The following is a 23,037-nucleotide window of genomic DNA, read 5'->3' on the forward strand; positions in this document are numbered from 1 at the left end:
GTAATTATTAGTAGTTTATCAGGACTTAAGTTTTTACTAGCTACTAATAAAGGTTAAAAGGGATGTTTAGAAACTTAAATAAAACAAGAATATAGCAGAAGCTTAGTGAGAAAAAGTAAGTGTATGTTATTTATAATGTGATTATTACTTTTCTGAGGTTCTGAATGCCTCTATCATCTTCCAAGATGAGCGAAGAACCACCCCCCCTCTCCACCTGCCTGCTAACTTTTCAGAAATCACAGGGAAAGTGGTATTTTGATACACTGAACATTTATTGTCTTTCACAAGACAAAATGAAGTTTCCCCAGCCAACAAAATCCCATCAAGATGACCATAAAGGGGATAGGATGCAAAACTCCAGTGTACAGTATATGCAACAAATTACCTCCCTGACTACCCTGGAAGAAAGATGATTGATCAACCTCACTGCAACTAAAAAACATGATTATAAAATATTTACAGAAAAAAAAAAAAACCAGTACAGAAAATAAAAACTGGACAACCATTTGTGTATGAAATGCTGCTAACACTTTTCTGGCTCCTTAAAAACCTGTTCCACTACCCTCACCAGAGCACTCAGGGTGTGTAAGGATTTTGGCAGGGAATAGTCACCCCCATCCCCAGAGCATCATTATCTCCCTCTAAGGAAGGGGGAGGACTTGAGGGGAGCTGCATCGCTTTCTTTACTGCAGTTTCCTTTCCCCAGGCGGACGTGGTGGCTCTGAAAGGAGGTGCTCAGGCACACCTCAGCTGCAGCGGTCTCTGTTCACAGCACACTGGCAAGTTAACCTGTGGGTAGGGAACTATTTCCAGTCATGCCCTTTCGTTGCTTGCAGGAGGACTTTTCCCTTCTTCTCCCTCCACAGTGATCTGATCTGCGTTCAGAGGGGCAGGAAAGCTGACCAGGACTACAACAGGTCACAGGAGACCTTCCATTTCTTTCATGAAGGCTTCATACACATCATCCTTTGTCTGTACAGAGATAGGGGCAGACGATCCAGCCTTAGGGGCAGCTTTGGTTAAGGGCAGGGCAGGCTCATCCTCCTGCTTCCTCTGGGAGGCAGCGGCAGCCCCTTTGTTCTCGCGGCGCACGCGCAGCGCGGTGGGCACGAAGCGCGTGATCTCCGCCTTGGGGTTGGTGATCTGCGGCTTGGCACTGATGGTGGCCGTGGCTTTCTTCTCGATGGTGGCCGCGCTGGTGTCATCCGCCTTGGGCCGCTGGATCAAGCTGGGGGGGGCACTCAGTACCCCAGGATTTGGAATGGGAGCTGGTGGAAAGAGCCCAGGCGGGGCAGGTCCTAAGGGAGGCACCAGAGGTGGCCGTAACATGCCTGGGCGAGGAGGAGGGATACCTGCAAGAAGAAAAGAAAGCGTGAGCTGTCTCCACATCTGGGAATTTCAAAATATTTGAGGAAAAAAGTGCACAGGCTCAGAATGCCAAGAACATAAAACAAAACGAAGCAACCCCCAACAAGATGCAGCAGAACTGGCTTTAAATAAAAAACAAACATTTTGAAATCTGCACTAAATGCCGGGTTGAAAATGCTGCTCTGCAGGCTCTGAAAGCCACAGGAGCTTGTTTATCACTCCCTTTTAAATTTAAAGTTATAATCTGAGAATAAAGTTTCTTGGCAATCCATCCCACTGGAATTTCAGAGTCACCAGATATGTCTGACCCAGACACAAAATAAGTATTCAGATCTCCAATTCATTTAGTGGAGCACCATTACAGCACCCAGAAGCTCTTCAGAAAGAGTCCAGCAGAGTAAAAATTTAAACCCTGAAATTCCCTTTTCTAAGGGCAGATTTCTTGCTACCAAACTATGCACAGCACTTCCTTGTTATTGCATGGAATAATTTAATAGCACAAGGCAGAATGCAGCCACAGCCACAGACAGGAACAAAGGCAAACTGGCAGCCAATTATGCCTCACTGGCTCGATCACCACAGCCAAGACTGTGAAAAGAAAGCAAGAAGGGACTTGGCACTACAAGAAACAGAACCCCTTACCTGGTGGGGCAGGAGGGGGTAGGCGAGGAGGAGGACCACGTGGAGGAGGACCTGGGGGCAGGCCTGGTGGGGGGCCTGGGGGAGGGCCAGGTGGTCGCCCCGGGGGAGGACCAGGTGGCAGCAGTCGAGGCAAAGGCCCACGCAACCCTGGTAACCCGGGAGGTCTCAGGAACGGAGGAGCTCCTGAAAATGTTCATGTAACAAACAATTTAATTCACAGTTAAAAACATATCCCAGCAACAACAATCTCATCAGCAAAGGATAAAGATCTTCAACATATCAATGAAAGCTGCCAGATTAAACAGAATTTCTAAAAATCTCAAGCAGAGGCAGCAGTTACACTGTTAAAGCATCTTCATGAAAGTAAAGTGTATCATGGAAAAAGGGTTCCTCCCCATATAATTAAGTTGTAACTAGTAACAGCTTCTGAGCTGAGTTTGTCAGAATTTAAACAGCTAAAAACTTTTTTCTGTGGCATTTGATTTTTCTTCTGGCCTAAAAATAACTACCTTTGCTCTTTTACTCCACTTCATACACTGGCTCTGCTGCTGTCTGCCAGTGTTGGCTCTAACAAAGACAACCATCAGGAAGGCTACAGCTACAGGAGCCTGGTGCCTCAAAAGCAAGGTATAGCAACAATGATGCAGACTGATGACAGACAGGTCTAAGTAAGTGGGTACACATACTCCATCTGCAACACATTCTGCAGCCTCCGAAGTCCCGCACTGATACCACTGCCTGAGAGCCTGCATCCCTCAGAGCAGGGTAAACCAAGTACTCACCTGGTGGAGGGCCAGGAGGAAGGCCGGTGGGTGGGCCTGGGGGCCTCAGTGGAGGGGCTGGAGGTGGTCCCAGAGGAGGAGGCCCAGGCATGGGAGGTGCCTGTATCTGAGCTGGCGGCACAGCCTGTGCACTCTGCTGCTGCTGTGCCTGGGAAGTCGCAGTAGATGACCCGGTCTCTGCAAGTGCCTCCTCGCTGAGCTGCTGCTGCTGCTGTTGCTGTGATGTCTCTTCAGACTCTGAGTCCTCTTCCTCCTCCTCCTCTTCTTCTGAATATTCCTCCACTTCTCTCCCTTCTTCTGGAATTTCCTGACCTGGACATGGAGATGATACCCTTACAAAAATCTGTCTACGCGTAACATCTTTGTGAACATCAGAGAAAACGGAGCACACAGAATAAAATAAAAAGAAGCAAGAGAAAGATAAACCCTACTTCAAAGGGAAGAAATCTGACCACTTTTCACTGGTAAGCATAAGATGAAAACAAATAAAAATAATAGCAGAAAAATCATTGCTGTTCTAGAGAGAGCTCTGACAAGAGTTGTGTGTTCCTCTGGGACCTGAAACTTGTACTGCTAGCCCAAACTTCTGCTATTTAATCTCTGCCTTAAAGGAGTTTGTGGGGAGGTGAGGTAACAGGGGGCTGGGGACACAATGCCACAATAAACAAAATCCCCATGTCCAAGAAACTTTTGCACCTTTGAAAGATACTGGAGTTTCTTTTTAAAACAAACAAAGTTTGTTTTAGTGGTTAACTTATCTCAGCAGAAGGGTATTTTTAGGGAGTACAAATCCTTACAGGTTGCATGCTGAGCCCACAGACAATGTTACCCCTTCTCTTTCACCAAGAGATTTGTTTTTCATTTGAACAACTGTTTAAAAGTTAAGCAAGAAAAGGTTTAGAAGAAAAAAAACAGTAAATTGATACTCTTAACTTCAACTCTTCTATGCAAAACACACACATTACCTGAAAATAAATTTAAAAAAACCCTACAAAACCAAAAAAAAACAAATAAACAGAAGAAAAAAAGAGCAAAAACCAAACTGTAACTCAAATACCTAATGAGAGCTGATACTCTCAGCAGAGCCTACATTATGACAGTAAAATATTTACTCAATAAAATAAAACTTGTGCAAAGAAAGCTGCCCACAGAAACCTTACCAGGAAGCCTAAAGGCATCTCACCACATATTATATCCACCTTCCTCACCTGCCATTCGCAACATCATGGCCTGGAGTGGAGTCAGTTCTTTCATGTTCTTTTTCTTCTTCCGTGACTTCCCAGGCATGTCTGCAAACCGGACACTGTGACCTGGGGAAAGCAGGGTGAGGGTAAGGGTGACAGGAGGTGGGGAGAAAATAAGAAAAATCAGACCGTTATGTTGATATTTGGTATGGATAGCCCATCAGTCTAACATCATGATGCTCCTTAGATAAGAGTTTGCACCGGTGTTTCTGACTGTTTCAGGTTTTGCTAACCCAGTATTCTCTACCAATTGGTCTCCCCCAGGCAAGTGAGCATATTTTATATTGAGGCTTAATTTTGTAGGGTATCTTACCAATGCCACGATTCAGGTGAAAAATGGCTTGTGAGCTATAAGCTAACACAACTTTTAAGAAAACAGGCTCATCTGAAAGTTGCTTCATTTCTGGATAGCCTCCTTCTGACCCATTTATTAATAAATATCCTTTAGCTGGAATTTAGGTGAGGTAGAACACTGTTAGTTGACTAAATAAATTGCACACACACCCTCAGCTCTATCAAGTAGTGTTTTTCTTTTGAAAACTCAACCCCCAGTCTCTCATTTCCCCTTCACACCTGATTTCTTTTCTTCACCACCTTCCCTCTCTTTGTCATTATCACGATGCAGGAAGTCCTCTCCTTCACTGTCTGCATCCGACCTGTCGCTGTCACTGTCATCGCTGCTCTCATCGTGCTTATCTTGATCCATATCCTCAGGATAACCTTCATCTTCACTAGTGCTGGACATGTCGTCATCGTGGCCTCGCTGTCCTGCAGAAAGCAAAGCATTAGGAAATGCATCAACTCCAAATACAAAATATTCCTTCCCACCAGTGTATGCTTATAGTCACAAAACTCCCCTTAGCAAAAGCTTGCACTAACAAAAACTGTCACCCCTTTACTTTTTAGCATATATTTTTAAAGGGTATTTTGGAAAATCTGTAAGATTTCATATTAACCTGCTTATTAATATGCACAGCAAAAAAGTGAAGGCAACTGCTACTGCAACTGATTAATCAACTTCTATTCAGCAATTGCCCAACACTGAAATATTTTGATGCCTTCTGGCATGAAATAAAGCTAATTCATCTAGTCAAAAAAGCTTCTGGGGTGACAGAGCAACTGTATGAAACACAGGACCTATGTTCTTCTAGCAAATGCACACTCAGGTTGTGGGTTTTGTTGTAGTTTTGGTCTGAGGGTGTTTATTTGATGGATTTTTTAAAGAGGCAATTTCTCTGAAAGTGATTGGGTTTTTTTAAGGGATAATATGAACAATGTTTCTGTTAAGGGTTCATCCAAAAAAATCTAATCTGTGAAACCTAACAAAAAAAAGTATCTGAGACAAGTAATTAAGAGTTTCAACATTTCCAAGAATACAGCTGGTGGCAAAATTGCAGATATTATGAATCTATCTGAATTACCTCAGAGAGCAATCACTTAGTAAGAGTCCTTCAAATAGTGCTAACATTCATACTGCCAGAGAACATTTTGTCTGGGGCACACTGCATTCACAGCCATACCATCCATAGCGGAACAGAGGTCAAGGAAAACCGCAGGAGGAACAGGGAAGTCCTTACCTGCTTCAGAACTGTAAGAAATCTCCTCCTCTCGCCTTCGAGGAGCCACGTCCAAGGTGAAGCCCACCTTCCGGCCATACATCTGCAGGACCTGAGGAGGGGGAGGCCCTGGTGGAGGGCCAGGGGGCTTCCTGCCTGGAGGTAAACGCGGAACACCGAGCCCCGGAGGAGGAAGCACAGAAATGGACCGAACTGGCGGTCTGGAAATATGAAAGGAAATGAGAAATGTAGGAACACAATTAAAGCAAACATGCCTTTAGTAGAATTATTTAGCCTTCTCTCACCACTGCTTATGCAGACTTCTAAAAAGAAACATGAACATTTAAAAAGTACAGATTTGACACAAGGAGTTTACAACATCAAACAAAGACATGACTGAAGAAGATTAGACAAAAGCTCCTCAGAAAGCAACTGAAGACAATACTGAAAAAAATCAGCTGTTGAATCATACCACAGAAGAATGAAATAATCAGAGAGTTGGTAAAAACAGAAGGCTATTCAGAAAGAAATAGAAAAGAACTAGCACTAGAATGAAAAAAAAAAACCAAAACGAAACAAAACCAAGCAAAGTAGGAGTTTATATGAACTATCCATATACACTGAATATGGCAGCAGGACAAAAGAACACACATAAGGAAATTTAAGAGGCATTTATGTTCATAACAGTAGGGCTCTAATATGAACTGATACTACTACTACTGATCTACATTCCTGATATGAAAAAGACAAAAACTAGAAGGCATTATGTATTAAATAAATGTAAACGAAAAGCTCTAATAGTGGGGAAAGATTAAGAAGGGCTTTGGTTAAAAGAAAGCACAATTCACTTGCATAGAATTCCCAACTTCTACAAGTCAATACTTCCTCTGCTCCTACCCCTAGCTCCTTCCCCATAATGTGAGTGCTTCCTTTTTACTTCCCCCATAAGTTTCTTTTCCCACTTACCCATAGGCTGATGTCTTCTTGAGGATAGAAGGTGGTTGAGCCCCTGGAAGGGGAATGTCCTGTATGAGGATGTTGGAGGGAGCATGAGGCATATCTGGTAAGGGGATACTCTCCACTTCAACATGCTGGGCATTCTGAAAGGGAGGGGAAAAAAAAGAAAAAGAGAATGGGTTACTTCCACAGAAGCTACTGCACAAACTCATCACTTTTTAAAGTACAGAACATATGGAACCTGGCACCGCTTGTCACATTTGCCTGTTCTTAGGGTGTGTTATCTTGCAGCAGTCCATGAAAGAAATCTGGGAAAGTGTTAACAGCAAAAGCTTTCAATGCAAACCAAAGCACTTGCAATGCACCCATGAAAAGCTTTAGTATTTCAGTCAAAACTCAGTCAGGTTTTCACCTTCTTTTCGGCCTTCAGTCTACAAAATGAAGAGACTGCAGGCAAGTATAGCTGTGCTTTTGTGGTTTTTAAGTATTCAAGTCACAGACTGCTGCATGTTCCAAAGGAGAGGAAAAAAAAGAAGAAAAAAGAAGTCTTACAGATCCTTGCACTTGCAAAACACTATGTTCTCCAGCACGGTAGGGAGGAATATTAGAGAAAGATCTTTAAAGGAATGCCAAAGGATTCTCATTATTTCTGGCAGAGATTTAGCAGAAATTCACAGAAATACCAACTGCACACTCACAGGCTCACTCTCTCTTTAATACAGAAAACACTAAGGCTGATACTGTTGATTTGCAATGCAAATTTCCCTTTCCTCCTTTCATTTTGAATGAGATCAGCGTATCAGAGACAAACAGTGACCTGACAACCACCACACTGTCCTCACTGAAATGCTCTAATTTGAGTTGCCATGCCAATTAATATTTCATATGGGCCACATGATGCTGAACTCATACAAATCTCCCTTCCTCTGTAACAGTCACACCTAATGAGAAAACAGAACACACTACCACAGTTACAAGACTGAAATGTAGTAAGCAGTACCTTGACAGCATCAAAATACTGGCTGAGTTGTGCTCTCTTCTGCTCGTACTCCACTTCCAACTTGCGCAGCTCTTTGTAGATGTCAGGGTTTTCCTTCTCGTAGAGCCGCAAAATACGCTCAAAAGTCTCACGGAGCTTTTTGCGTTTGTCCTTCAGCACTTTTTCATTAAGTTGTGGCTGCTGTACTGGGTTAAACTCTGATCCAAGAAGCAAAAACAAAAAAAGACAAAAAAAGTTGCAAATTACTCTACTGCACAATTGTGATGAATGAAACTATTTCAAAGCAAGTTCCGATCCCTGGTTTCAGGAAGTCTGCAGCCTTATGACAATCCCCTCCTTGAATTCTACATTAGCAGCACTCACACACACTACTCGTTTTTCTTATCAATCATCTTCTGGGAAAAAAGTCCTCTTTGATGGCACCACAACATCCCAAATCATAACCAATCCCCAGATATTCACAGATTCCCCCCCTTCTATCGGGAAAGGAAAAAAGATTACTCTATTTCAGTCTCCCCCACTGGCAGCTAAAACTATACTGTGCATCTACATAAACCACAGCTTAAGTCCAGCACCTGGTACCTCTCACTCACCCATCTCATCCAACTTTTCCATGTCCCGGATAATCTGCTTTGGATCTTTCATCTTCAGTACAGCTGCTCGGACCATCATCCGCTGCTTTTTGTTCTAAGATCAGAGATCAAGCAGACAGAAAAGTTTCACAGTAGAAAGACATAAAACATCTGTTACCCCTTTCTCAATATTTCCAGTCTGAAGGAAAAAAAAAAAAATCACACCTCAGAATGCCCTGAAAACATTCATCATGGCACAAACCAGCAGCAAATGTAGTTAAACTTCTGGTAATTTTAATTCCACTATCTTGATAATTGCAAATGCTACTATCATTCCTTCACTCCAACTACGACATATGCAATCAACACAATAACCAACTGACAAAATACATTAGACACACTAAAAAGTGTCTGACTCTGGGATGCTTTATTTGTTTGGGGTTTTTTTTTATTTGGTTTGTTCCTTGCTTCTTTGCTGTGTCATTTTGGGGTTTTTTAATTACTAAGTACTTCCAGCAACGTTTCAAAAATAAGATTTTTCAAGTTAAAAATAATAAAATGTTTCAAGTTAAAGAACAGCTGGGGAGATGTTTACTCCAAACAAGACTCCTATGTTTTTTTGAACTACGTGTTTGGATAGTATTTCCAAACTCAGTCTAAGGATATCAACCAAAATATCCACAGTCTATTCATGGCCCTTTACAATCACACACACGATACATAGTACAGGAAATGCCAACTACATGTTCCCTAAGCTCTTTATTTACCTTCTTTAGTTCCCTTTTCCGAGCTTCCTTCCCTACAGGGGAAAAGAAACAGAAAATAACAACTTGAAAGACAAAATCAAATTAATGAAGAACCTTTTCTTCATCAAGACTAAGGCTGTTTCTCAACAGTTCACTCATTTTACAAATACTTACTGCAACTCAGCTTTTCAGTGAAAGAGAAATAAAGCATGAAATTGATTTCTATTTCTTGTCTTTTATACAGGGAAAAAAAAAAAATACTGCAGTCTTCATGTCTCCAGAAGCAAGGAAGGAAGGCTTTTTCCATACAAAAAAGAACAACAGGCAACCGAAGTCATAGTGATAAATGCAATCATGAAAAGATTGCTGCACAGAAGCTGAAATAGTCATTAGACAACACACTTTAAAAATATGTAGGCTTTGAGAATGCCTCTGAAATAAAGCATATCCACTGTGGGAGTCCAGATTTTCTTTATTCACTGAGCACTGATAACACCTGGCATGCTACCAAAAGTAGAAAAAAAAACCAGTAAGACAACTCCCCCATCTAACCAGAGCACCTGCAAAATTTGACATGTTCCTCAGATTCCTGCCTGGGACAGATTAAGTCTGTCCCAGGAAGCAGCCTGCAGTTTATCCAACAGTTAAGTACAAAGGCCTTCCAACTCTGATAACCAGTGGAAAACCAAGAGGTAAACACATAAGAGAAGCAAGAGCATGAAAGCAAGCAGCCTTTCCACACAAAACTGAGATAATAGTTTTCAAGTTAGAGAAACTCAGTTCTGATCCACAAGTGAGGATTCTATCCTCAGAGAAAACTTTTTACCTGCTCCTCTAGGCACTGCCCATTCCCCCCTGCTTAGCCTTCATGGATACTTACGGGCCTGATCCGTGGGATTCATAAACTTCCCACTCTTGGTGGATGATGTAGATCTCCGCCCCATTTTGATCTCTTTTCTTCTGCCTCAAAAAATGAAACTTAGAAAGGAGGGACAGACCTGGAAAAGATGACATGGTATCAGGTCCTACACACTGGTAGCTTGAGGATGCTTGTTTCTCTTCTTTCTATCAGCAAGTTACTCCCTCAAAGAGCCCAAATACCTTTAAGGTGCTCAAACCTGACTATGAGCTCAGCACCTTTATCAAAACTGCCCTACTCCAACAAAGTACTACTATTTAACTAAGTACCTACTTATTGCTACTTTAGTAGGTCATAATTTTAAGCTAATTGATGAGTTTGTTCTTATTCACACTACAACTCAAACCAAGAAGCTCTGTTAGTGTGCTAACACTACTGAGGGCTGCAGGGCAGGAAGAAACACATATTTTATTCTTCTAAGAGCATATCAGAATTTACCTTCTCATTCACTCTTGTAAGGTCTCTCCAGTTTTCACCTTTCTGTTTCAAATGTCTCCCCACAGATATCCTCCCTTCCTCAGACTTCTAACTGCCCCTGAAATCTCTCCCCAGGCCCCACTGTATCAGCAAGTGTAGGATTATTCTGCAAAAAATTATTTCCTGTCTTTAGACATTTCTTCAGCTTACAGATGACTACAGAAGTGTCCAAACTACAGCCAGGGATGTTTCTTCTCTCCCTCCCCCTCCAAAACTACTTCCCTGCAAAAACACTGGGGTGGGTTTGTTTTTTTCTTTTGCAAGACACTATCGCTTCCTTAGGTGGGAAGCTCACCAAACACAGGTACGAGTTACATTTACACCTTGTATTTTCCATCTTTCTAATATTTAAAGGCCAAAGGGAAAGAGAACAAACTTCTGAAACCTCGACTTCACATCTTCTAAGGACCCAGACTAAAGAGTTTCCACGCAACAAGTTAACGGCCGAAGGTGAAAAAAAAATATAATCAAGCACTGAAATAATATTCTTTTGGCCACAGGGGAACGGGGCAGAAAGCCCCCCCCTCCTACTCCCGCCCGATGGTAGGAGGAAGAAAATGAGGCAGCGCGAACTGCCGCCTCCTCCTCCTCCTCCTCGCCTCTCCCCGCAGCCCAGCACCGCCGCGCCCCTCTCACCCCTGGGCCCGGCCGGGCCCGGCTCCGGCTCCCTCGGGCCGCCGCGGCCTCGCTCAGCCCCGCGCCCGCCGCCGCCGCGGCCCCGCCGCCATCTTGCACCGGCACCGAGTGGCGGCGCGGAGCCGCGCTCCGGAAGCGGCGGCCGCGGCTCGATGGTTCCGCCGCCGCTCGCTCCCCCTCGGAGGCTCCAACTCTATGGTTGGGCCTGGGAGGGGCGGGAAGGCGGGGCGGGAGCGGGGACGGAATAGAGACAGGGACAGGGATAGCGATAGAGATAGCGATAGCGGTAGCGATAGAGACCAGCGCCCAGCCGGCCCCGGCGGCCTCTGGGAGCGGGTGGACACACGCGGTGCGGGAGGGGTGCTTCCGTACCAGCGCTGGAAATAGGGCTGCGAACGCGGCCAGCGCGGCCTCTGCTCCCTCAGGCTCTCCAGGAGAGATCCCCAAAGTGCCCCCCGTGCCCTGAAACAAGGCAGAGCCGAGGGACGTGCGGGAAGCCGCTGTCCGAGGGCCGTAAGTGCAGAGCGCTGCGGGAGCAGGGACTGCTCACAGCCTCAGGCCTGTTCCATGGTTTATTGTGGGCTTGGCCTCGCGGCTCAGATTGTCTGTGAGCGGGGCTGGGACCCCTCTGTACAAAGAGAACGGAGAGATAATCTGATGCCACCGGGCGCCACAGATGGCGAGGCTGGTGGAACACCTGGTGGGAGCAGTTTTGTGTCGTTGCCCAAAGCACAATTTCCAGCAAAAGTCCACAGCACTTGAAGAACCAGGATGAATATGCACGAAACATCAATATGCAAGCAATAAAGTACAGGTGCTGGCTTAAAGAACCAGCATCTTGGGGAGGAGAGGTAGGAAGGAAATTTTTCTCTGCACAGGTGGCATCTGGGAGCAGAGGTGGTCAGATCTCTGGGCAGGATTTCTAGACTCCCTGCTCCTGGTGCAACACAATGCACCACAATGTAACACAATGTTGTTATAATTTTTCAAGTAATGGAGACTCGGTTGGCTAATTTGTAAGGATCATTGCAGGATGGGTAAAGGACTACAAGCTATACATCACATTAACATCAGCATTTAGTCAAAAGCTGCACAAAAGGCCAAAAATCAAGGAGCATCCTCAGAGCCAAGGTTTCAGGAGCTCTCAGTGCCTACAGAGCCTTGCTAACCACATGCACAGCATGGTCACCCCCATCTCTTTGGCATGTTTTTTTTGTATTATTCTTGTCGCCAGAAAGAACATTGAGCCGGGCAGATTTTGTTTGCAGCCATACTGGTTATCCACGTAGGTTTGGAAGCAGCTTACAATGGTTTAGGCTGGTTTGCAGTTTCTTTGAGGCTGTTCTTATTTGGAACACATATATCACAGTTTTAATTCTTAATCCTTTGTCCAGAACAACAGCTCACCAAACACAGGTAGGAGTTACATTTCACCCTGTATTTTCCATCTTTCTAATACTCAAGAGGATGTGATGGAAACTGTGGCCATACACATCTCTGTCAGGTGCCATGCCACTGTAGAAGGGGATGGCTGAGTCTTCAAAAGATAGCTGCACCTCACAAGGCTTGAGGTCTTCTGTCCTGGCAGCCCTGGGCTCCGTGGGGACAGTGGTACTGCCTCAGCCCTGACTGCATTCTCTCAGCAGTGGCTGCTGATTTGGAGGACAATAGTCCTCTCACATTTTTCACTTGGTTCTTCTGTCACACTGAGAGGCAGCTTGAAGGAGTCTGGAGGGGAAATATCAACAGACTGGTTATGACATCTTTGGAGCTCCAGACATAAGACTGGCCAGAGCATTGGAGAGAGCAGGAATTAAATCTGTTTAGGGGAAACCCGCTTTCCTTTAAGTCCACCAGGAACAAGGATATACCTAGAGGTGAGGAGCAGTTTTATACCTCTGTGTTCCTCATTGTGTGCCTTACTTCCCCTGACACTGCTTAGCATTTGCATTCAAGAACATGTGGGCAAATTGCTCGAAAAATACGACAGATTTGTTTTTCTTTGACTCCACTATTCTCATACAGCAGTGATTGGCAGTCTCTCAAAGAGCTGATTTTAATTCCTGGTTTAGAATGTGCATTTGCACATAGAAAACAGGAGCTCCAACCTCTCCAACACACAGATATTGCTGTTCTACTGGCTGACAGTCTCTTGACTCTACAGAAGTACCTCTAAACTGAATGCCATTTGTGTCAGGAGACAAGAGATGTTCCATCTTGAAGTGATGCCTCAGGTCACCACGTCATCCACCACAATACCTTGTGCAGGCAAGGCAGTGCTTTTTGCCACCACTGAAGTGCCTTTGCTGACTCACATAGCTCAGTCTGCAGCTGGTCCCAGTTTCTCAGGCCCTGCCACCCATCCATGCTCTTGATCCCTGGGCTTTCTCCCTGATGACTTGGCAGAGCTGTTGGGTACCAGTTTCATTGCCATCTAGTGGCTTTTGTGCATAAAAGGGAAGAGGAGTCAGAAAATATTATAGAGAAGAGAATAAAAACCCAACAAAACAAACAAATCTCCCCAAACCAGAGAATGGAACGGTTGTGAATCTCACCCATTCCTTTATTTCATAGGCACTATCTAGTTATTAATAAATTAGGATTGCTAATATTGAATATTAGCAAACGTATGAATTTGGACATGGTTTTAGTATGGGGGAAGTGGGTACTAAAAAGAGGAACCTATGCACAAGCCTACTAGATTGGTCTATGATGGATTTAAAAAAAAATGCTTGTATAATGAAGCTTTTAATACTTCTTTATTATTTGGTTTAAGATGATTGGTTTTCAGACAAAAAAAAAAAAAAACAAAAACAAAGCAAGTACAGAAGAGGTCTTCCAATAGTCATGTACATTTTTATTAATTCTTAAATTACCTTTTTTTCTCAGATTAAGAAAAAACAATCCACAGCAAATCAGAGCAAGACACTACAAATAATGTTATTGCTTCCAGCTTTGGTTTTAATATCTGAAAAATAAGGACAGTTGGTAGAATATTGTGAAATGCAGAATCTGGGCACATTCTTGGCAGTCCCACATTGGTGGGATCAGGTAAAGCACTTGAAAATAACTTTAGCTTAATAGGGCTGCAATCCTACAGGCACTTTACATGTGTATAATCCCACTCCAATCAACAAAAGAACAACTTTGCACAGAAATTTTTACGTGTGGGTTGGCAGGAGCACAGCATCACAAGCACAAGAGGTTATTCATGGCCAGGCACACCCAGGATGCAGCAGCTGGTTTCTCTCAGTCATGGAGCAAGGTTGTGTCTGTTTGCATGTAGGCTCAGGCTTCTCTTACCTGCCAATCTACTGGGATTAGAGTTTATTTAAAGAAGATCTCTTTCTGGCTCCTCAGGAGGGCAGAAAATAGCAGTTAAATATGCTTCAGCTAGTCCTTGTAATTGAATTCCCTCTATCAGATTTAGCACTAAACCACAGTCAGGGCTTAGCAACCACAGATGTCTTCATTAAGCCTCCAGATGCTGGCATGAATTGCCTTGTTGAAATTGTTTTCTCCCGTTGTGTTGTCATCTTTGGTACAGAAACACACCTTCTCACCACTACCAGTCCAGCAGTCTGTATTATTATATCCAGTATGAATTACAGCTCAAGGTTACCTACAGTGCTTCCCAGAAAATAAGCGTAAGGAAAGGTGCAAAGTATTTTAAACATTGCCCCCCTGAAACACTGTAAACCAGTTCTCTATTAACATATTTCAGTGCCACTTTCCTGAACTGTCACTTTTCTTGTTCTGCTGTCACTAATAAGAAAATAAAAAGCCATCAGTAGTTCATTTGTCGTCACGAATCAAAAAGGTTTCTGCAGGCATAAGCTGCTGCAGCTGCTGCAACAGCAGAAGAGAGAACTCCACCTTCATTTACTGAACTTGCTGTCTCACCAAGGAAGTCACTTCATGTATGGCACGCTGGTACTTTTCTGAGGCTGCCTTAAACTCAGCCAGGTGCTTCTCGTAGCTTCTCACAGCTGTCAGTAGCTGACTCCTCTCCACAGCTCCCAGGATGGCATGGAGAATCATCTCAAGGCCCAGCCCAATGATGGTAATGCTAACTCCCCCAAGAACAGATGCCCCAATCTGCGCAAGGACACCGATCAGCTTGCTCACAGTGAGAGTTAAATGATTGGAGCCAAGAAGTTTGATAGCTACCATTGCAGCTGTTGAAGTTGCTTCTCCAAAAATAATGGAAAAAACTCTCTGGGCTATTGCAATTTTCTCCAGCTCGGGTTCTTTGATATCATATAGCTTCTGGTACAGCACTGGCTCCAGCTTGTCCTTCATGTCACTATCAATCTTCTGCACCTGATGCTGAATCTCACTCATCACTTGAATGATAATCTCACAGTTTTCCTTGACTGTACTGCTCTCTCGCATCTCAATGGGGGTAATGGTGCAGCCCAGGTGCTCATTCAGCACTCCAACCAGCTCGTTTGTTGCATGGAAATTTGTGGACATACAGTCAAGCAATTCCTGATGCAGATGGATCAGTTCTTGCTTTCTCTTGGGATTATCTGGGTAAAGGAGGTCACTCAATGCCATTCTTCAGAAATAGGCTACTTCAAGAGAGAAAAGACATTTCTTACTCTGCTTAACACCTTAAAGAGCAGTGAAATCTGCTTTGTCTTTGCCCCACTGGTTCTTTTCATGCTGAGCAGGACAAATCCCAAAGCATTGCTTGTAAATGTAGAAATATTAATTCTTGTTCTGGATTTTTGCCAAGTGATTGGAAAAGGACCTTATAAGACATTGGGTATGCCCAGAGCAACAAAAATAGCTAACAAATATGTAATGAGCAGATTGTTAAAATGATGTGGGCCATTGGCAACTGAAGATTGAAATTGAAACTGAACCTTGGAAACTGAAGATGGTAGAAGCTGAACTAGTTCACTAAAAAATGGAACAATCTCATCTAATCAACAAAGTTAAAGATGTGGCTTCAAGATTAAAGGGTTGTTCCAGGCACTCTTTTGTATCAGCCTATATTTTCCATTTAGTGGCATCCAACTTTTCAGCAACCATGATGGTTGGTGGATATTGGTGGATATGGTTTGTGTCACAGTAAGGATATTTTATGCCAGTATAGCCTTTGTCTTCTAATATTCAAGAGAAAATGATACTATATAGGCATTCTGTGCTAACACTAAGAAGCTTACCCTCTGAATTCATAGTGAATAGTAAAATTGTCCATAATAACCCCATCCTGACCTGTATCACTTTACATACATCTCTCACTGTATTTCCTTCCCTGATATTTTTTTCTTCATAAACTGCATGCCAGCATGGAGTCCAAAGAGACTGAGTTAACAGTGATCATGGAGTAATTCCTCATCACTAAGATTCTGTAATCAGCACTGTCACTTCCCTTTAACCTATCACCGGCTGCAAAGTGAAAATGCTTTAGCATGATTTCAGCTTAAATGCAAACATCTTTGCTACAGGGGAAAGCTATGAATGAGACGATGAATCGTTACTTTGTTGGTACTTTTCCTGGTCTCAGCCCTCTTATTGCAAATCTGGGCCACTTTTGTGCAGTGCTTTGCATTTTTCTAAGATGTTTCTCTTCTTGCTGTTAGTGCCTACATATCACAGTTAGAGCTACAAATAGTTATGTGTAGGGGACTACCCAGATTTTTCTTCTTGAAAAGATACCTTTGTGCCATTTTGGTCCTTTGTAGTTCTTGCACTATCTGTTAGCTGCAAATCATCTGACACTGACCCAGCTGTATTTTACTAAGCACACCCTCCCCCACAAGGTCACTGTTGAAAACCAGAATGATTTCCACAATCCCCTGCCAACTTTTAATCTCAGTGTTGAAACACAAGCCAGTCTGAAACGAGTTTTTCTCCCCCAATATTTTGCACAGCACTGTATATTTCTTTCAGCCACTTACCTTGAATTTCTGCCAAGAGAATAAACTGCTTAACACATCTTCTTATACAAGCTGTAGGGAGCCAAATACATATACAGTAAAGGTTTGGGATTTTCTGGAAACATAAAGCCATGATAATGCAGGCTATGATTTCATATCAATCCTGCCTCAGGGATATTGCTGGCTTGCTTTCTGACTCAATGTGGTACTAAAACCTTTCCACTCCAGTGCTGTTTTGTTGTAAGGTCTTTTTTTCCCCTTATTGGTAGAAACTAAGACAAATTGTTTTCGAAGGAATAGCACTTCAACGAACATTTTACAGACTAGACAGGTGTGGAAAAGACTTTTAGAATCTGTTCATTACATATGATTATTTCAGCTTTTTACAGCTGCTCTAGATTTTATATCTCCTAATGCTAAAATTACTTTTTATGCTTCAAATTAGCGCTTTCATTAGCTTTTACATTTTCTTTTTAGGATTAGGCAGGCCACATATATTTCTGTATTTCTATTTCTTAGCACTTTCATTAGATTTTATATTTCCCTTTTAGAATTAGTCAGGCCACATATATTTCTGTATTTCTACTTCTCCAGAGATTTCTCTGTGGAGATTTACCACAGAAACTTTTCTAATTAAACATTTACACTGCCTACCTGATTTGGTCTGAATGCTCCTGTTGGAATGTTTATGGGATAGTAACTTCAGCCTCTTTCCCCTCTGCTAGCCTGGTGTTTTCCAGCAGCATGTGATGAGTTAGGGATCTGGAGGCTGGGCTTCAGCTGCATCCTGTGCCTGCCTGTCATTAATTCTATTGTGTGATGTTTACCCAGATTCATCTCATTTTCTTCCTCCTTTCCCCTTCCAATTGTAAGAGAATTCAGTTTACTCAATGCTCGTTCCCAATTACTAGATCCTCCAAAGGCCTTCTGTTCTTGGAGAGAACAGGTACAGCACAAATCCCTCCTGCCTGCAGCAGAGGTGTCATCACAGGCAGCTACAGCCATGGCTGAAAGGGGATGGTGTTACTTGCTGTCCTCAGAACATAAAAGATGTAGGACAGCATTTCTAATTCAAATAGATACAAGATTATGTTTTTTACTGGTTTCTATTGTTTATAAATATTAACATCAATGCTTGCACCTATGCTTGCCTTGAAATAATGAATTTTTGCAATGACTGCTTTTGTACACCTGCAAATTACAGAAGAAAAGTTGAATGGTCCCACATAAACAGAAGAATAGACACCACAGAGAGTGGAAACAGGATTTGTCTGTTCCAGTAAGACAAGCTTGTACATATGCCTTCAACCAAGCTAGACATCTTTCATGCTCTTGTATTAGAAAGGTGGACCTGCAGCCCACAAGGGTCTCACTAGGAATACTGCTTCCACTACAGAGGATGGCTGAGTTGTCAGATGAAAATATAAGATGAAGCATAAAATGTGCACTTTGCAATTGCTGATGTGTTTTCACCTGAAAGCTGATCTGCTGAATTCAACTCCAATGAATACAGTCAGAGTGCCAAACTCTCTTGTTGTCAGAGCTGTGGGCATGAGAACATAAGCTGAAAAGAACACTAAATGATTAAACTGCTCTAGTTCTGGAAATGTCAATTAGTTGTGACTGCTGAGTATTTACCACTGAGAATGCCGTGCAGTCCTGAAGTACTTCGTGCTATATTGAACTGAGTTGAATTGATCAGGCTGGCAACTGCCTGTGTGTCACATTCTGGAAACTGACTTCAGGTCTTCTGTGTTTGCAGTGGATGCAAATTCTTTTCTTCTGGAGCTCTCATCATTTGGAACAAGACAGAAAATAATTTGAACAATGTGAAGACCGTTTTGTTTCGGCTTTACTCTGGATCTTTTGGGAGGATTAATAGCTATTATTGCAGGCTTATTAATTTGGAGGAAAATACTTGATCTGGGGTGTCGGTCATCCTTCCTTGCTGCAATTTGCCAGGTCTCTGATGCCATGAGAGTAGAAGTGGTGTGGAGGCCCAGACTCAGCTCTGGAAGCAGTAAAGGCTAAAATCAATTTTGCCTTTTCATGCAATTTCAGACCCCTTTTGCCATGGGAAAGAAATGGAAGAAAAGGCAGATGGTTGAACTGAGTTCTGAAAAAAAGTTTTTAAAAATATACAGTGGGACGGGAAGTTGCAATTGCTTGAACACTTCTGACTACACATCCAACCACAGCAACAGCTGATGAAACGTCTGCTGCAACCAGCCCAGCTTTACAGGGCTCTGGCACAAGCAAAGGCAACATCAGGAGCAGTCTCTGAGCTGCACACTATGCCAGGACTGTATCTCTAGCTGGCCTTGTGAGAACTCAGAGAACGCAGAAGGACTTAACTTTCTTAGCAGTTAAAATGGTATCATGATGGGCCCCCAAGCAAGGAGAATGGTTAGTGCTTCCACCCACCAAGGGAAGCACCATCTAGTCAGTGTATTAACTGACTAATAGAAATCACTTTTAAGGGAACTGTAGCCTGACAAAATGTGGCATTACTCAGTCTTCAGTCGCTTTGTCCCTTGAAGGAAGATGTCATGTGTTTGACTTTGCTGTGTCTATTCCCCCACCCAAAAATGACAGTTCAATTCTGTGTAGACCCACCAGTATACACAAACTGAAGGATTATAGTTCTAAGGATGATGCAAAGTAGTTGTTTTCTAGGACTAACACAAATTTACCAAAACCCACAAAAATGTAAGAATAATTAATTTACAGCACTTCCCTTACTTTGGAGACTGAAAGTCAAAGTCATACTTCCTGCAGCCATCAGGGAAACAATACTTGCAGCTGTGTACACCATGTTTTGCTGGCTGTTTGGTAAGGTCCCAGAAAAGGCTGTCAAGAACTTTTTCTGTGTTTTCTTCCAACTAATGTCTTGGGGAAGAATGGGTCAGCTGGGTTAGCAGTTTGGATAATTGATTTCAGAAATGTAACAATCTGGGCAAAAATATATCCACCTTTATTCCTCTGTAATTCCCCTGTAAAAACACCTTCTGGATTTCCTCTGTTTGCTTTTGAGAGTCAGACACCATTCCAGAAATGTTAGTTCATCTTGTTTTTGAGAGTGGCAAAGAAAGGCTGTTCAGGGTCTGCCAGAATCTGCACAACTTAATGCACTTCTCTGTCTCTTCAGCCAACACAATAATCCAACTCCTCGATGCACATCTTGGCACCAGCTTTCCCTGCTCTCAAAGGAGATGTGCACAGCTGCCCAGTTACCCACTTGAATTTGCTGCCATGGTGCCTTCCACATCCCACCGACTGACTCTTTCTCACTAAAAATAAAGCTATTAAGAGATCTGTAAGGAGTCCAAAGTCCCTGTGTGTCTTTCCTGAATGCCTCTGGACAAAGCTGTCTTCAGTGAAGTTTATCCCTGATCGAGCCTTCAGAAAGGCCATAGATAAACTTCTTCCTACCTGAATGGTCCAAGGAATGTCTGTTCTGATGAACCAGGCTGAATGTTTCAGTCTTAGCTGCAGAGTTGCAGCTGAAAGCAGAGGGAAGATTGAACCTTCTGTAGCAGCAGGAACTCCAGAGACTTCTTGCCTGCTATTCAAGGGCACATATCTGGATGTAGCCAGAGAATCAGAGGCTGTGGGCCAAGCACAGGGAAACTCCAAGCACACTAGATAGAATAGCAGAGGCAAGTGCAGTATAACCAGTGTTCTTGCTTCTTGAAGCTGAAAGAAAATAAAGAGAGCAGTCATTTAGACCTCTATTCACTGCCTAAAGCTTTTTGGTTTTGCTAACACAACCTTTGCCCACAAAGACCATTTTCTCAACTCTATCTCTTATTTTGGCTTTGGAGGCACAAACCTTCATTCCTAAACAATTGTTTTGAGCTTAAATACCACATTGATACACTGCTGAACAAAGAGACAAAAGCAAGAGTCCTGGACTGGTGGCAGACTCACAGAAAGGCAGGGATGTGAAACAGGCCCTGTGAGGTATTCCAGCACAGAGCTCTCTCTATAACCAGGAAACTCAGTGTGTTCTTGTCAAAGGATACCTTTTCTCCCTGCTGCCTCAGGAGAGAGGTCACTGCTAAAGCAACCGTAGCTTTGTTTACACTTCTCTCAGCTTGCCAGAGATAAGTGTGGAAGTAGTAGCTTGCCAGAGTAGTAGTGGACCAAAGCCTAGAATAGTGCTGAGGCTTGAAGTGTAGCAGCATGGCAAGACACCAGCATAGATTACTTGGTTCAAGCAAATCTCACGCACTCTTGCAATAACAATGCTGGGGACCCAAAGGCATGAGTCCTACAACATCCTTGCAATGACATTTGGGATAAATGGGGGCTGCAAAGAACCTTGAGACCTGCTGTTGATTCATCTTTAGTGAGCTGTGGGGTTGTCCTAGGTTTCACAGCAAAAGATGGGTCTTGTGGATCTCGTAGGCAAACACAGCAGGTGAGCTACAGGTTTGGCCTCGAGTGTGGCCCTGTGTGGGTGCAGCTGGTGGGGGCTGCCTGGGGCAGTGGAGAGCAGCCTGTCCTGTGCCCCTTGCATGAGAGCCTGTGTACAATACCTTCCAGCAGCTGGCACTGGTACTTGCTGTAGTTCCCCACAGAATGCAGATGCAGCCGGTTACCCTGCTGGGTTTGAAGGAAGCTTTTGACAAGAAATATCTCATAAGGGGGAATGAGGACTTCCTTCTCTGATGTGTGATAGGAAAAGCCTTGCATAGCTGCTCCCAGGCAAGTGGTCACCGTGAACAAAGTTTCATTCCCAAACTTCCGGGCTTCATTCCTGAGCTGGGAGGTAGAAGTGAAACGGCCAAATCTCACCCTGCTGTCTTCCTTGGCCTTGATATATAAGTCCTTTACACCCCTGTGCACCTGGTAGCACTTATGTTCCCCCATGCTGCTCTGCCATTCCTTCAATATCTGGATAGCAGTTGTTAGGTAGAAGTGAAAATATTTAAAGCTGAAGTTGTGTCTGTAGTGCTCTGGAGAGATTCCTGCTGTGGATGTAGCCCAGTTCAGCTGGGAGTGCAGGGAGGAGTTCATGCTGTAAGCCATGAGGACTGTGGCATGGCTGTCACGCATTTCCCTCAGCAGACCTACAGGGCTCTTTAGCAAAGCCTCCTGAGCCTTCTTCCAGAGACGCAAGTAGTCCTTGTTAGCAGCTATTTCCTTTTGGAAATAGTCTCCTTGCTCCAGTTCTTCCATCATCTCCTCTCTGCACCCCAGATACTGGTCATCAAAGGAATGCAGGGCCATATCCATCAGGATGGGGGACACAGCCTGCAACACAAAAGCAAATGAAGACAAGCATCAGAAGTGGGAATTTCTTGTTTGTCTTTGTGGATGTAAGCAAAGTTTTTCTCTACCCTTTCTTTGCCTCTTTGTCGTTATTGGCAGAGAAAGCAAGGCAGGCAGCAAATCTCTAGCAAAACCCTCCTGAGCAACCTCAGGTTATTTTACCACCACAGGTCAGGATGACAGAGTTCTTATTTGATATGGATGTGCTACATTAGAATCTCCCCAGAGCATTGGTCAATTTAGGCTGGAAAAGGAGAGGAAAGATTCCATGAAATCTACTCACACACACTCTATGAAATCATCTGGCTGCAAACAAGAGGAAAATTCCAACCAAATTAAGACAGGTAAGAAATGGAACAAAGGAACAGAAAGCAGAAAAGTTAAAGTTGAACCCAAAACTTCTTAAAAAGCATGTTTCAAATGGAAAAAAATATTTCTGTGGCATAAGCAATTTCATTATTTCAAATAAAGAGCAATATTTACCTCTTTTGCCAGTATTTGTGAGAAGATCAGCAACAGGAGGCTTCCCAGTGTCACCAGCTTCCCAGAGTCCACCCAACACGCTGTAAAGAACATTTTTTTTAAGGAAAGGTAATTTGCACCTGTTTCTTTCTGTTTTATCAATCCAAGCAGACAATTTACTGGTAGAAATGTGTCCAAAATCCATAAGGGAGTGTCTGGTTGCACCAGCTTCAGCTAGCATGAGTGTCCATCACCTTGACAGCTCTTTTGATTACAAGGTGTTTGGTGTTGTTCTTGCAAAAAGGAAGAAAATCATGGTTTGGAGAAGTGGTGTGTCAGGGTGACTGCTCCCTGGTTAAGAGTTTAAAAGCCCTTTTAAAGAAGTTGACTGATAAAGCCAACACAGAAATACAGATTAGGTTGGGATCCCATCTGGAGGCAGTGATAACCTAACTCTCCTCCTCCTCCTTATCACCCCCTGCTTTCTACTCCTGTGCTGCCAATCCTC

General features: G+C 43.4%; 2 protein-coding genes across 4 annotated transcripts; both read right to left on the reverse strand.

Moving 5' to 3' along the window:
* Nucleotides 1-253: 253 nt before the first annotated feature.
* Nucleotides 254-11,027, reverse strand: WBP11 (WW domain binding protein 11). Its single transcript, XM_059846663.1, has 12 exons — nucleotides 10,900-11,027; nucleotides 9,748-9,865; nucleotides 8,889-8,920; nucleotides 8,143-8,236; nucleotides 7,550-7,746; nucleotides 6,559-6,692; nucleotides 5,614-5,813; nucleotides 4,610-4,804; nucleotides 4,001-4,102; nucleotides 2,793-3,104; nucleotides 2,011-2,193; nucleotides 254-1,352 (listed from the first exon to the last, which is right to left on the reverse strand). Exons 2-12 carry the CDS (start codon nucleotides 9,809-9,811, stop codon nucleotides 919-921), a joined length of 1,947 nt encoding a protein of 648 aa, XP_059702646.1. The 5' UTR covers nucleotides 9,812-9,865; nucleotides 10,900-11,027; the 3' UTR covers nucleotides 254-918.
* A 2,708-nt stretch (nucleotides 11,028-13,735) lies between these two features.
* Nucleotides 13,736-22,875, reverse strand: SMCO3 (single-pass membrane protein with coiled-coil domains 3). 3 transcript variants are annotated; one of them, XM_059846664.1, is made up of 4 exons: nucleotides 22,551-22,875; nucleotides 21,332-22,049; nucleotides 17,445-20,486; nucleotides 16,812-16,862 (listed from the first exon to the last, which is right to left on the reverse strand). In XM_059846664.1, exons 1-3 carry the CDS (start codon nucleotides 22,641-22,643, stop codon nucleotides 20,392-20,394), a joined length of 906 nt encoding a protein of 301 aa, XP_059702647.1. In that variant the 5' UTR covers nucleotides 22,644-22,875; the 3' UTR covers nucleotides 16,812-16,862; nucleotides 17,445-20,391. The 3 variants fall into 3 exon arrangements, with proteins under 3 accessions (XP_059702649.1, XP_059702648.1, XP_059702647.1); XM_059846666.1 differs by lacking the exons at nucleotides 21,332-22,049; nucleotides 22,551-22,875 and adding an exon at nucleotides 13,736-15,473 and having other exon boundaries at nucleotides 17,445-20,391; XM_059846665.1 differs by lacking the exons at nucleotides 21,332-22,049; nucleotides 22,551-22,875 and adding an exon at nucleotides 13,736-15,476 and having other exon boundaries at nucleotides 17,445-20,391.
* Between the last annotated feature and the right edge of the window lie 162 nt (nucleotides 22,876-23,037).

This window comes from Haemorhous mexicanus, chromosome 5 (assembly GCF_027477595.1).
Source record: "Haemorhous mexicanus isolate bHaeMex1 chromosome 5, bHaeMex1.pri, whole genome shotgun sequence".
NCBI lineage: Eukaryota > Metazoa > Chordata > Aves > Passeriformes > Fringillidae > Haemorhous > Haemorhous mexicanus.